Genomic DNA, 14,027 nt, shown 5'->3' on the forward strand with positions numbered 1-14,027 from the left:
TGGAGTCGGCCGAGAGACCCAACTACTTCCTGGTCGTGTCCGGGCGCAGCCGCCTCCAATTGGAGCGCTGGGCTCGAGGGGCGGAGTTTGGCCGCCGGGGGACCTTCATCCAGCACCAGGGACTGTTCCTGCCGGGCCACACGTCCTTCGAGCTGCTCAGCCAACCGGGCTTCTTCCTGACGCTGACGCGCACGGCGGCCCGGGTCCAGAGATACGACAACACGGCAGGCTTCAGAGCCAGCAGCAGCTTCACCCTGCAGGGTCAGGAGCGCACGCACGCACGCACGCACACGGGATGCACGCACACGGGATGCACACACACGGACGCACGCACGCGGCGTGCATGCACGCACGCACGCACACACACACACCGCACGCACGCACGCACGCACGCTCAGACACATTTTAACTTCTTTATTTATGTCCACAATTCATGATAAATGTACATAAGGACATAAATGTATAAACAGATACAAAACATTGCTCAGGCAATTGCACACACCCAAATACACACACACAAACACACTACACACAGACGCAAGCACGCATGCATGCACACACTCATGCACACCCACACACGCACAGACGCATGCACGCACACACACACTCATGCACTCACACACACGCACACAAACACACACATGCACGTGCGCGCACACACACACACACACACACACACACACACACACACACACACACACACACACACATACATCCCCACTCAGAAACCTGTAACACGTGAAATATTCCCGCTGCTAGTTGACCTGTAAACTGTGTTCCGTCCTCAGAGAGCAGCTTCGTCATCCCGTACCGCATGATGTGTGAGTGGCGCTACCAGGCCTGCTCCAGCCCGTGCATCCACACCTGCAACGACCCCACCGCCACACGCTGCCACTTCCTGCCCCCGTACGAGCCTCCGTTTGTCTGCACCGCCACCGTCAGTGAACTCTGGTTGTGCACGTGTGCAGTAATGGTGTGTGCTTGTTCTGCCTCACAGCGTGGAGGGCTGCTTCCCCCGCTGTCCCCAGAACATGGTCCTGGATGAGGTCACCAGGAGATGTGTCTACATCGAGGACTGTGAGTGCGTCGACGCTGGAGATTTACGTTTACATTTAGGGCATTTAGCAATAAGTACATTTGTCATTTGTCAAGGACTGAAACAATATATCGCTGTCGGTACAGTAAAGATGTTCATAGAACCAAGTGCAAGTACTAACAATCGCTAGGCTAACCCATTTCCTGTATACAGCAGTGATAGCTAGCTACTGCAGATGCTACACAATTAAGTACTATGAATAAATACAGCGTACATTTAGTGCGTACATAAAGTGTGCAATCCTGACATTGGCAGGGATTTCGTTCCACCACTGTGGTCCCAAGACAGAGAAGAGTTGTGATTTCGCTGATCAACCTTTGCTTCTCACACAATAGAAGTGACTGCACCCAGGGATACGCACGCCGGCCCCTCACATCTTATCCAGCCTGTTACACTCGAAACACACACAACACACTCAAACAAAACAGCGTGTTTTCTCTGTTCCAGGTGTGACTCTCCCTCCGACTCCAACTCCCTTCGCATACGTGACCCGGTCCAACAGAACCACCACAGCCCCGCCCACCTCCACCACCACCCCCTCCACTACCTCCACCACCACCCCCTCCACTACCTCAACCACCACCACCACCACCACCACCTCAGCCCCCACCCCCACTACTGCATCCACCGCCACCACCACAAGCGCCCACACCACCACCGACCCCACCCACACCACCACCACCAGAGCGTCCACCCGAGGGACCAGCTCACACTCCCCGCCCTCCACTGCAAGACCAACCACCGCCACCACCACCACGGGCGGTGCTCCCAGCCCTTCAACCACGCCCGGTCGTCCCACCGTCGCCTTCACTGGACGGGTCACCACCAGAACCTCCTCCATCTCTCCTCCTACATCTCCCACCAGCACCACCACCACCCACACTGGCACCGGCACCACCACCACCACCACCACCACACCCGTGGCCAGCCCTCACTCTCCCTCCAGTCCCACAGGGATGTCCACCACCACCACCACCACCACCACCCGTATCGGAGCAACCCCAGGAATCACTCATGCCGTAACCAGGGAGACGACTCCCTCCTCCACCCCGATAACGACAACAACAACACCACCTGGCGGCCCCGCCCTTTCCCCCACCTCCGCACCGACCACGCCCGCCGGCGGACCCCCGCCGGTTGCGACAACGTCCGCCCCCTCTGTGGCCCCCTCCAGCCCCTCCCCTCCGTCACGCACCTCCCCTCCGTCACGCCCCTCCCCTCCGTCACGCCCCTCCCCTCCGTCACGCCCCTCCCCTCCGTCACCCCCCTCCCGCAGCACCCCCCTCGCTGCCTCCCCCGCCCCGTCGGCAGCCACGGTCACCACGCCCGGGTACACCTCTCATCCGGCTGTCTCCACCGCCGCCACGGCAACCACACCACGGCCACGCCCCCTCCACACGCTCGGCACCACAGAGACACGCCCTGTGGGCACGACGGCCGCGGTGGGCACGACGGCCGCGGTCGCCGCGACGACCACAGCGAGGCGACTTGGAACCGACACATCTTCTACTTCTACCGAGTCTGTCACCACGGTGATGTCCAGGAGCCCTGACACCTCTTCCCCGGTGAGAGAGGTGTCGACCACGGCCCGTCCCTCCATCCTGCCCACCACCCCCTGTACGGTACGTCCCACCTGTACGGTACGTCCCACCTGTACGGTAGGAACCCCCTGTAGGCTAGGTACCACCTGTACGGTACATCCCCCCTGTACGGTACGTCCCACCTGTACGGTAGGAACCCCCTGTACGGTACGTCCCACCTGTACGGTAGGAACCCCCTGTAGGCTAGGTATCACCTGTACGGTAGGTACCACCTGTACGGTACGTCCCACCTGTATGGTAGGAACCCCCTGTAGGCTAGGTATCACCTGTAGGCTAGGTATCACCTGTACGGTAGGAACCCCTGTAGGCTAGGTATCACCTGTACGGTATGTACCACCTGTACGGTAGGTACCACCTGTACGGTACATACCCCCTGTACGGTAGGTACCACCAGTATGGTAGGAACCACCCGTCTGGGTGTTGAGAGTGCTCCATGGAAGGAAACCTCATCCAGTGGAAGGCTGGCGTCTGCTGGAACACATGATGTGGCAGTGTGTTGCTAGATGTTTATTTGGCAGTGAGGTACCCAACCACAAAATAAAAGTCTTTGGAATGAGTTTTCATGGGTTTATTCACCTCAGTGTGTCACTGATGAAACAACCGCTCTTCAAGAAAGTGGAATCATTATTTTATGACCAAGACTATCAGCTGTCTCTTTCACTGCATGTATTTCTTTAGCTCTTTCACTGCATTCCTAGCTGAGAGAAGAGTTAGCGTAGGCAAGAGGAGAGTATTATATCTAATAAACTTCATATACAAATTCTGAAAGACTAAGACAAAGAACGAAACCAGTTGCTTCATCCTTATCTATCCATCAGAAAAAGATAAGCACGTGTATATATTATCGCGGGGTTGGTTGTGTGTGAATGTGTTTTCACTGGTTTGTCCCCCCACAGCCACCGTACTCGTACCGCTTGGACGAGTGTGCCGAGCTGATCTGCTTCAACGGGGAGTTGCTCCTCCACAACGCCTCCCTCCACTGTCGCTACAACACCAGCCAGCCCCACTGCAGCCTGCTGGGCCTGCCCCTGCTCAGCAACACGGACCCCTGCTGCCCCCAGTGGCAGTGCCCCTGTAAGTGCACCCTCACGTCCACGTCATGTGGACGTGAGGGTGAATCGTGACGATGTTTTCAAAATCCCTTTGGTATGATACCATCATGACGGTATCATCATACCGGCGTGATGATAGTATGGTGAATTTGTGAAAGCTGTTTTCTCAGATACCAAAAGTAGTTAAGGTTGGAGATCAAAATAACTTTACAAAACCAAAGTGAAATCACAATAAAGACAGTTTATTTAACAGTGTAGGGGTAGAACGCACTGCAAATATTTGTATTTCATGTAGAACAAATAATAAAACCAATGAATCCAAATAAAATGAGGATTTTGGTGCTTTTAAAAACATAGACACGTAAAAAAACAGATTATAATAACGCAGTTGCGACAGACTGAAATACATTAGGTTGCTGCTCAGGGCAGACTGTCCTCCAGGTCAAAAGGCCTAATGGCCAGGATCATGTTCATCACCCTAACATCACCCCCGTCACATCTCCAACAGGCCGCTGCTCCGTCATGTCCGACCTGCGCGTCATCACCTTCGACGGCAACAACGTGGCTCTGTACGACAACGGCTCCTACATCCTGGTCCAGCTGCCCAGAGAGACCATCATCGGCACGGTGGAGAAATGCCCCGCCAGCCAGGTAACATCAGCGGGGCTGGACTAGGGACCCACACAGGGACATCTCTGTGCTCCTTCAGAAGGATCCCAGGTTGTAATTGCCCTTTAGAGATCTTATGGTAATGGGCGATTTATAAAGACTTATAAATGGGGCTTGTGGTGGCCATTTGAGACTTGGATTAAGGGATAGACTAATATTGATTTTAAATTGATTGACCATCTCATGATGGTATTGCTCTTGGTAGCTTTGGGGAAAGGATCATTTAGTAGTGTCTGACTCCACGCCGAAAGGTTCTGGGTTCAAACCCCAATGTTCACCGTCTAATAATAGATATCCTTGAGGAACATATCTAGCCCCCACATGCTCATGCTAATGCTACATTAGTATGCACAACATGCCAATGACATCTAACCCCCACATGCTAATACTACATTACTATGCTACAACATGCCAATGGCATATTACCCCCACAATCTCCTGCTATGCTACATTAGCATGCTACAGCATGGTATTTGAACCACTGTATGTGACAGCGGGTTCCTCCCTGTGTTCTGTTTCCCCTGTAGAGCGTCAACTCCATCAGACGGCCTGTAAGTAGCACCTCTGGTTCTCTCATAATGATACAGTACAGCGTTATGAATGTCATTAACCCTGTGATGTCATTAACACCGTGATGTCATTAACCCCCCCGGTCCTCATCCTCTGGTCCTCCTGCAGGGTCCCAGTGGCCCGTCAGGCCTGTGCTTCATGAAGCTCAACATCACCACCTCCACCTACCGCATCCTCATCAACCGACTGGACCGCAAGGCAATCCACAGCCGCCTTGAACAACTCATTTAAAATGGATTGAACTGATTGAATCTAATCTAATCCAATCTGATCTAATGTAATCCAATAAAAACTGGTCCTGTCAAGCGTGGTAGAGAATGGCTTCAGCACTGCCAGCCAGGGTTAGGGGTTCAATTCCCACAACAAACATGCTAAGAGGCTCTGAGGCATACACATTTAATCATGCTTTGTCCAAAGACCATCATTTAAAATGATAGACTATAACACAATATAATTTAGTTGTGTGTGTGTGTGTGTGTGTATGTGTGTCTGCATGCATGCATGCGTGTGTGTGTGTGTGTGTGTGTACGTTTGTGTGTGTGTGTGTGCATGCATATGTGTGTGTGTGTGTGTGTGTCTGTGTGTGCATGCATATGTGTGTGTGTGTGCGTGCGTGCATGTGTGTCTGTGTGTGTGAAGGTGTTGGTGAACTACCGGCCGGCCAAGCTGCCGTTCTCCCGCCAGTCTCTGCACATGGACGACACGGGCAGCATGTACCTGATCCAGACCCCCGGGGGGGTCAGCATCCAGTGGTACCACAGCACGGGCATCATGGTGCTGCAGTACACCACCCCCAGCAACGAGACGGGACACACCCGCGGCCTGTGTGGTCAGAGCACTCACACACGCAAACAGACACACTCTGAACACTCATGTCTCAACAGTAAGACAATAGACACTCTCTAAACACTCTCCCCCTCTCTCTCGCTCCTCTCTCCCTCTCTCTCTCCCCCCCTCTCCAATCTCTCCCTCTCTCTCCCTCCCTCTCTCTCCCTCCCCCTCTCTCCCTCCCTCTCTCCAATCTCTCCCTCTCTCTCTCTCCCCCTCTCTCCCCCTCTCTCACTCTCTCTCTCTCTCCCCCCCTCTCTCTCTCTCCCCCCCTCTCCAATCTCTCCCCCTCTCTCCTCTCTCTCTCCTCTCTCTCTCCCTCCCCCTCTCGCCCTCTCTCCCCCACGCCAGGCTGCTGTGACGGGAACCCAGCGGACGACCTGAAGCTGCCCAACGGCACGGTGGTGCGCGAGCTGACGGACATGAGGCTGTTCCTGCAGGCCTGGAAGGTGCAGACGTCGGACGAGACGGAGCACATGCGGCGGGTGGGGGACAACTGCACCACGGGGGACTGCTCCATGTGCCTCTCCATGCTGAGGCAGAGAGCCTTCACACCCTGCCACAGCAAGGTCAGCTGCCACACAGCCTCTCTCCTCTCCGGGTCTGCTCACAGTCTTGGTTAAGGCCCTGTCCAAAATTCTCCCCCTTCCCCTAGATTTGAGCCCTAACCCTAGATTTTGAGCGTTCCCGCGAAGGGGTAGGGTGTCCCAATACTTAAGGGAGCAAGGGGGAGTGCTGTTTTAAATAAGTTTTTAAATAGGTATGACATTGACCGACATTTCGACCGTAGATGTTTCCAGAATTGGACAGAAAGACAGACATAGAGGCTTTTCCCCCCAATTCACACACTGTGAATTAAAATTAAATCAAACGCATGTTATTAATCAATCATGCGATGGGTGTGTGTGTGTGTTGCGTGCGTGCGTGTGTGTGTTCTCTTGTTCGTGGGTGTACCCGTGTGTGTGCAGGTGTCCCCAGAGCAGTTCTGTGACATCATGTGGGCGGGGGACCTCCACTATAAAGACCACCAGTGCGACTTTATGGCAGCCTACGTGGCCGTCTGCTACACACACAGCGTCTGCATCAGCTGGAGGAGACACAACTTCTGCCGTGAGTGGACACACACACACACACACACACACACACACACACACACACACACACACACACACATACTAAACTATAGTATGTCAAAAATACCAGGATGTTGTACTACATCCCGTCGCATTTTGCAGCATGCAAGCCAGCGTGCTCTTTGTCTGTTCTGCCCCACAATCCTCTGGGCAGCAGAAGATACGTCACATCTACTGAGCCCGTGGAGGTCGATGGGGGGCACCTCAGGGAACCAGGGAATCACCTGTAGCGTGTCCCAATTGTATGCATACTGTGTGCAACAGTACGTACTTTATAAGGGTAGCTGGAGCACGTACTACAAGTAGAAATAAAAAGTATGTGATTCGGAACGCAGCCAAACTGCACCCTGAGTCCCCTAGTGGCAGAGCACAGACACTGCATGTGTACTCACAATCGGTTGAAGGTTGATAATTTTTCTACCCATCCACTAACGTATAGACACGATGCACTCTATGAATTGTGCTAACACACACACACACACACAGAGACACACACACGCACACACACCTTCATGTTGCGTCACGCTCGTGTTCCCCAGCGCTGCGGTGCCCCCCTGGTAAGGAGTACCAGTCGTGTGTGAGCACGTGCACGACGCGCACCTGCCTGAACCGCGAGTACTACGAGGAGACCACCTGCTCGCACGTCCGCGAGGAGTGTGTGTGCCGGCCCGGCACCATCCTGCACCGCGCAGACTCCTCCTACTGCGTGACCGAGGACCGCTGCGGTGAGGGGTCTGTGTTTGTGTGGATGTGTGGATGTGTGTGTTTACAGGGATGTGAGAGTATGTTTGTGTGTGTTCGTGTGTGTGTGTGTATGTGTGTGTGTATGTAATTGTATTTATGCGCATGTATATGTGTGTGAGTTTGTTTCCATGTGTGGGTATGTCTGTGCATATGTTTGCATGTGTTTGTGTGTGTGCATTTGTTGTGTTTGTGTGTATGTTTCTCATGTGTGTGTTCTCTGCATGTGTGCTTGCGTGTTTGTATTAACATGGGCCCGTGCTTGTGTGTGTGTGTGTGTGTGCGTGTGTGTGTGTGGTCTCCCTCGGCGTGGCCCTCAGTGTGCACCGACAACGAGGGCCGGCCCCGGGCCCCTGACGAGGTGTGGAACGGCTCCCTGCGGGGCTGCTGCCTCAACCAGTGCCTGGCCAACGGCTCGGTGGTGCCCGTGGAGCCCGACTGCGGCACCAGCCCCACCCCGCTGTGTGAGAGGGAGGGGGAGTACGTGCTGGACGTCCTGGAGGAGGGGGTCTGCTGCCCCAAGAAGATCTGTGGTGAGCTGCTCCCCCGGGTCTCCCCCCGTGTGTGCCCCCCACGAGAGCGACCCTTGACCCCCTTTCTTTGTCGGCCTTGCTCCCCTGATATTTTTTCCACGGCCCGCTCCGAACCATGGTCTGAGATTCCCCTTCAGAATCATCGAGTTATCCCGGCCGCCCGAGGAGGGAAGCTCCTCTGCGTTGGATTCAGTGGCGAGACTCCTCCTAGTCTCATGGTCAGAGTCTCAGAGTCTAACCCTAGGTCGTCTCCGTGGGTGATAAATCATAAATCACCTGTTGATTCAGTCTCACCTGTAGAGCCCCCTTGCGAATGATCCTTTACCTTTTAACAGTGATGAGAATGTGTGAGAATGTAAAATGGCTCTCTTGATTCCCATAATCTGACCTTGATTAATACAATACAATACATTTTTTGGAAAGACCTTTATTAAGTTCATGATCAATGTCCTAATTGCCTCTCCTTTCAGAGTGCAACATGACCATCTGTGACAGTGAGGCTCCGCCCTGCGACAGCGGCAACCGGCTCGTGATTGGCTACAGCGCTCTGTCCTGCTGCCCGGAGTACAGATGTGGTGAGTGTTGAAGTTATAGTTATACTTTCAACCTTTCTCACCTTTCTGCTCTTCATTTCTTATTCTTCCTCCTCTTTGTAGCTCCTTCCTAGATCCTTACTAAGCATTATGTGTGTGTGTGTGTGTGTGTGTGTGTGTGTGTGTGTCCCTCCCCTCCCCAGAGTGCGACCCTCTAGCCTGTCCCCTGGTGTCTGCCCCGGACTGCAGAGAAGATCAGTTCCTAGTGGAAGTGAGGGATGAGAGCCCATGCTGCTACTCATACCTGTGTGGTGAGATGATGTCATCAACATGTCCTAACTGAACGTCCACTCTGTGGTTGATTCATCAACATGTCCTAACTGAATCGTCTGGTCTGTGGTTGAATACTGTTCTCTGTTTGCAGTGTGTGAGTCCTGCATTGAGCCCCTTCCAAACTGCTCCCGTGGAGAAATGTTGGCTGTTGTGTTAAACACGACAAGCAGATGCTGTCCGCAATACCACTGTGGTATGTAGTGTGTGTGTGTGTGTGTGTGTGTGTGTGTGTGTGTGTGTGTGTTTGTGTTCACCTGGTGCATGCATGCATGTGTCTGTATGTGTGTGTGTGTGTGTGTGTGTGTGCGTGTGCATGCGTTTGCATCCATGCGTGTGTGCAGCAGGAATGCATACTATGTACGTGGAACCTTGACCCTCTAGAGTGACCTCTAAGTGTTCTCGTGTCCACAGTGTGTGATGTGAACCTCTGCCCTGGACCACCAGAGAGTTGTGATCCTGGTCTCTCATTGGTCCAGACGGTGGTCCCTGGTCAATGCTGCCCCCAGCAGCGCTGTGGTACCGGACACTCACATTAACATCAATCAATCAATCAATCAATCAACATGGTTCATATGCATGTCTTCATCTGGAAGCTCTGATTCTCTCTCTCTCTCTCTCTCTCTCTCTCTCTCTCTCTCTCTCTCTCTCTCTCTCTCTCTCTCTCTCTCTCTCTCTCTCTCTCTCAATTTCCCAGAGTGCCAATGCGACAGCTCTACCCTTGTTTGTCAGGTGGTAAGTAAATGAAGGTCTCGGTATCACAGTTGGGGTGTGTGTGTGTGTGTGTGTGTGTGTGTCAGGTGTTAAGTCAGTCATTTAAGGTCTCTGTCTCCACATCACGACAGCTTTAAAGGGCTAAGGAAACCCTTCCCAAGACCCAGTGGAGTAAGCAAGCTTGAGAATGGGATGGCTACCAATAGTGAGATGACAACGTCATTAATGAGCGAGTAGGGGTAACGTCTTGTACTGTATACTTTGGGGTTTGAACTCAGAACCTTTCAGCTTGTAGTAAACACCTTATTTACTAGAAACCATCCTTCCCTAAGAACAAACTAAATCGTGTCCGGAGTGTCTTCACTTCGTGTGGTCGTTGAGCCAGCTACTGCAGCTTGTTGAGTTACTGCAGCTCTTTAAGCTAGCTACAGTAGCTGGTTGAGCTAGCTACAGTAGCTTGTTGCGCTAGCTACAGTAACTGGTTGAGCTAGCTACAGTAGCTTGTTGCGCTAGCTACAGTAGCTGGTTGAGCTAGCTACAGTAGCTTGTTGCGCTAGCTACAGTAGCTCTCAGTCCATCCCAACCTTCTTCCTCTCAGGGGGAGATCCTGGTGGAGGTGCCTGACACCAGCACACGCTGCGGCTGCCCTCTGCATGCATGTCGTGAGTAACCTGCAACCATGCACGACTATGGGTGTGTGTGTGTGTGTGTGTGTGTGTGTGTGTGTGTGTGTGCGTCTAACTCATTTTTATTATAAAGTGCTTTATAACTACTGTGTGTGTGTGTGTGTGTGTGTGTGTGTGTGTGTGTGTGTAGAAAAGGGAGAGGTGTGTGTGTTCCAGGGTGTGACAGTGCTGGGCCCCGGCCAGTCTCTGGTCCAGTACTTTGAGGCAGACCTGTGCTACACCGTCCACTGCCTGCACAATAAGGACCGAGAGACGGGCTTCCACTCCATGGAGATCGCCTCAGTCAACTGCTCCCAGAGATGTGGACCAGTACGTCGCCGCTGTCATGTGTTAAAGATCCCATATCATGCTTTTTTAGGGTTAATCATTGCATTTGGGGGTACTACTAGAATAGGGTTACATGCCTATATGTTGAAAATACCTTCTGCACCACAGTCTGACGTCACACTATTACAGAAGTAAAGTTTGAGCGCAAACAAGCTGTATCACACACTTATTGAGGGGCGTGCTCGGTGGGGGCGAAAACTCCCCCTGGCTCGGACTCTGATTTTTCTAGCTTGGCCGACTTAAAACATGTAAACATACTTCACATAACATTCTGAAGTAAAGGGAAGAGTCGAAAAAGCATGATTTAATGCCGTAGGTCTTCACTGTTTCTGAGGTCAATGCTGGAAGGCTATTCAGTCCGTTAATCAAAACGCAATTAACGCTTTAATCTCCTCCCATCTATTTTGGTAGAATCAATGCAATAAAGTATGAGACTCCAACCCCTCAGATGTGACCTCATATTGACCCCACCATCTTTAATTGTTATTTCTTCATTGTTTTCCATCGTGTGCTCTTCTTTCTCTGCCTCCTCTGCAGCACCAGGCGTATGTGGCGTCCTCCGACCCCCAGGTGTGCTGTGGTTCCTGCAGGAACGTCTCCTGTAGCCACAGCAGCGACAACGGAACCTCGGAGCTTTTCACTGTGAGAGCGGGGAACCGCATGGGCTGCTGGAGCCTGTGGGAGATTTGTGTGTGTGTGTGTGTGTGTGTGTGTGTATGTGTGTGATTGATGGCTGGTTTAGACAGCCTCACCTGACGTGGTCTAGGTGAGGCTCTACAGTACAGTGTGTTTGTGGTTGCCTCAGGGGCAATGCAACGTAACCTTATGTTTCCTTACGCTTTTACAGACATCTTACAGACAGTTTGAATTTTCAATTCTGAGAAAAAAGTCAATGGACTACATTGTAATATACAGTGCATTTGAATACACAGCTCAGACCCAAACACCTGTGCTCTGCAGTAGGTCAAGAAGGAAAGGAGCTTGTTAGTATGTGTTGATCAAATAAGAGATTAGAGACCAAGAACCATAAGACTGCTAGAATGTGTTTTTCAATTTCAATAACATGTTTGATTCCAAATGGAAATTAAACTTATGGTGTCTGTTCTTCTTTCTGTGTGTGTGTGTGTGTGTGTGTGTGTGTGTGTGTGTGTGTGTGTGTGTGTGTGTGTGTGTGTGTGTGTGTGTGTGTGTGTGTGTGTGCGCGCACATGTGTGCATGCGCGCGCACGTGTGTGCATGCGTGTGTGTCTTTGCAGGCGGGGAGTTCCTGGGTGGAGAACTGCACACGCTATGACTGTATGGAGACGGCTGTGGGAGCAGTGGTCCTCGCTTCTGGAGTGGTCTGCCCACCCTTCAACGACACTGACTGTGTTCAAGTTAGGACTGTACTGATCCTTTTTGTGTGTGTGTGTGTGTGTGTGTGTGTGTGTGTGTGTGTTTTCAATCCAAGGGGCAGTGTGTGGGATTTAGCGCCGCCTTGCGATGATGTTGCAGAGTGCAACCAACTGAATATGTTATTGACATACATGGTCATCACATGGTCATGCGGTCATTGATTCCATGACCATGTTGAGCCCGGCTGTCACTCAAACTAACCGGACCCTCCTCCTCCAGAGTGGCGGGGTGGTGCAGAGCTACGTGGACGGCTGCTGCAAAACATGTGAGTCACGCAAACCTTTCTTTACGACGCTTCTCAAGCAACGCTTCTGGCTGTCAATCAGAGGGGTGAGCGCCTTGTTGCCTGGCAGTGGATGGGCTTATTGGCTGAGTGGTTTGGGGGTGTGGCCAGTCGTACAGGGTGGAGTCAAGGCCTTTTGCTGGGATCAGGGGATGTTATATATATATATATATATCTATAGTTCCTTGCACTGCAGTTGGTCCCCAGATCTTAATGGTTAAGATGCTGGTGAGTTACAGCTCCGGGAGCTTGGATTGGGCCCAATAAAACCAGACCCTAACCGAGCCTGGGCACGCTCTGTCTGAACCCGGCGCAGGCCCGTCCCAAGCCGGGTTCAAAACCCAAATGGTCTTAGCTGTGGTTGGCTGTAAACTAATTCAGTTGTTTGAATGACAAAAATCTGTTCAGCATTAGGCTATGTGCAGAGTTTAAGTCAATAGCGTATTTCCTCTCGTGAAGGACTCGCAAAGCCAGTGTGGTGAAAAAACAACACAAAAAACACTTTTCAAACCGTAAAGAAACAAGAAACAGAAAACCGAAGCAATAGTCAACGAAGGCACTTTGAGGCTGGGGCTGCTACTCAGGTGTTTGCTGGAGTCCTTCCTACTCTCTGGAGAAGGATGTTCTTCCATTGGGTGCAACCTACTTCAACTGCATAACGGGTTCTCTGTCTGTGGATTCAACAGCCTCATCCGCTTGACCCGCTTTAGCCGTGACCTTTGCAGTGTCGGCGCCTCGGGACACGCTGGTGAACTGCCGATAAGAGAGTGAGATGGTGCGGGGGCTAGGGTGAGCCCGGCAGGGAGCGAACGGAGAAGTGCATGCAAACCTGCAATAGTCCTTTCCTCTGGGGTGTGTTGGTGTGAAATGCCTCCCTGTGTTGTAAACCAAACGTGTTCTTGTGTGTGTTCTCCTGGCGATCGTTAAACCGGACGCCCACCGACGATGCATCTGCAGGTACTGGAGTGGGTGTTTTACCATTTACCGTTAACCCTGTTACCCCCACTGGTAGTACTAACTGTGACAAAGGTACTGCCTCGCTGCACCATCACCCAACACCACCCCAACTCTCTCACTTTCTGACAGTTGTTCATCTCTGAGTGTGTGTGTGTGTGTGTGTGCGTGTGCGTGTGCGCGCATGTGTGTGTGTGTGTGTGTGTTTGTGTCACCTTGATATCATAGACTTCAGAATGTGTAATAGTGAAAAATGATTCCTGTAAATTCTAAATATGGTGATCAGGAATAATAATGTGATCTATTCCATAGAATGTGCCACAACATAACTGTTCTACCCTCAAACATTCCAGGGTCCCACAGCATTTCTTTGTTGATATTTCATTAGTTCAAAGAACAAGTAAGGTCAGGTTTGGGTCATTGGCCAATGGGAGAGCAGGATCCCTGAACTACACCCCATATGAACCAATGTCAATCAAAGCGAGCCCCTACTGCTGGGCAACAAAGAACTGTGCTCAATAGACTTTTCATTGTGTGTGAGTGACTATGGTCACTATGGCAGAAGAGATGAAAGTTGTGTGTG

The 14,027-nt window shown here is 51.9% G+C and overlaps 1 protein-coding gene across 1 annotated transcript in view; it reads left to right on the top strand.

Annotated features, from left to right (window-relative positions):
• The window catches only part of otogl (otogelin-like), a gene marked incomplete at its 5' end in the record, with an annotated part of 35,076 nt that overhangs the window by 19,894 nt on the left and 1,155 nt on the right, over window positions 1–14,027 (top strand). Inside the window, 25 exons of the mRNA XM_084477840.1 lie at window positions 1–261; window positions 789–906; window positions 998–1,077; window positions 1,544–1,692; window positions 1,782–1,885; window positions 2,373–2,718; window positions 3,594–3,771; window positions 4,258–4,400; window positions 4,946–4,969; window positions 5,097–5,186; window positions 5,628–5,817; window positions 6,168–6,385; window positions 6,785–6,926; window positions 7,489–7,674; window positions 8,011–8,223; window positions 8,694–8,798; window positions 8,960–9,067; window positions 9,181–9,282; window positions 9,501–9,605; window positions 9,784–9,821; window positions 10,399–10,462; window positions 10,617–10,795; window positions 11,351–11,455; window positions 12,069–12,188; window positions 12,427–12,472. The exon at window positions 1–261 is cut by the window's left edge and continues 18 nt beyond it. Coding sequence (XP_084333966.1) covers window positions 1–261; window positions 789–906; window positions 998–1,077; window positions 1,544–1,692; window positions 1,782–1,885; window positions 2,373–2,718; window positions 3,594–3,771; window positions 4,258–4,400; window positions 4,946–4,969; window positions 5,097–5,186; window positions 5,628–5,817; window positions 6,168–6,385; window positions 6,785–6,926; window positions 7,489–7,674; window positions 8,011–8,223; window positions 8,694–8,798; window positions 8,960–9,067; window positions 9,181–9,282; window positions 9,501–9,605; window positions 9,784–9,821; window positions 10,399–10,462; window positions 10,617–10,795; window positions 11,351–11,455; window positions 12,069–12,188; window positions 12,427–12,472 — 3,414 coding nt within the window. The remainder of the gene's footprint in view (window positions 262–788; window positions 907–997; window positions 1,078–1,543; window positions 1,693–1,781; window positions 1,886–2,372; window positions 2,719–3,593; window positions 3,772–4,257; window positions 4,401–4,945; window positions 4,970–5,096; window positions 5,187–5,627; window positions 5,818–6,167; window positions 6,386–6,784; window positions 6,927–7,488; window positions 7,675–8,010; window positions 8,224–8,693; window positions 8,799–8,959; window positions 9,068–9,180; window positions 9,283–9,500; window positions 9,606–9,783; window positions 9,822–10,398; window positions 10,463–10,616; window positions 10,796–11,350; window positions 11,456–12,068; window positions 12,189–12,426; window positions 12,473–14,027) is intronic.

The sequence above is a fragment of the Micromesistius poutassou genome (assembly GCF_964030765.1).
Source record: "Micromesistius poutassou genome assembly, chromosome: 13".
Taxonomy (NCBI): Eukaryota; Metazoa; Chordata; class Actinopteri; order Gadiformes; family Gadidae; genus Micromesistius; species Micromesistius poutassou.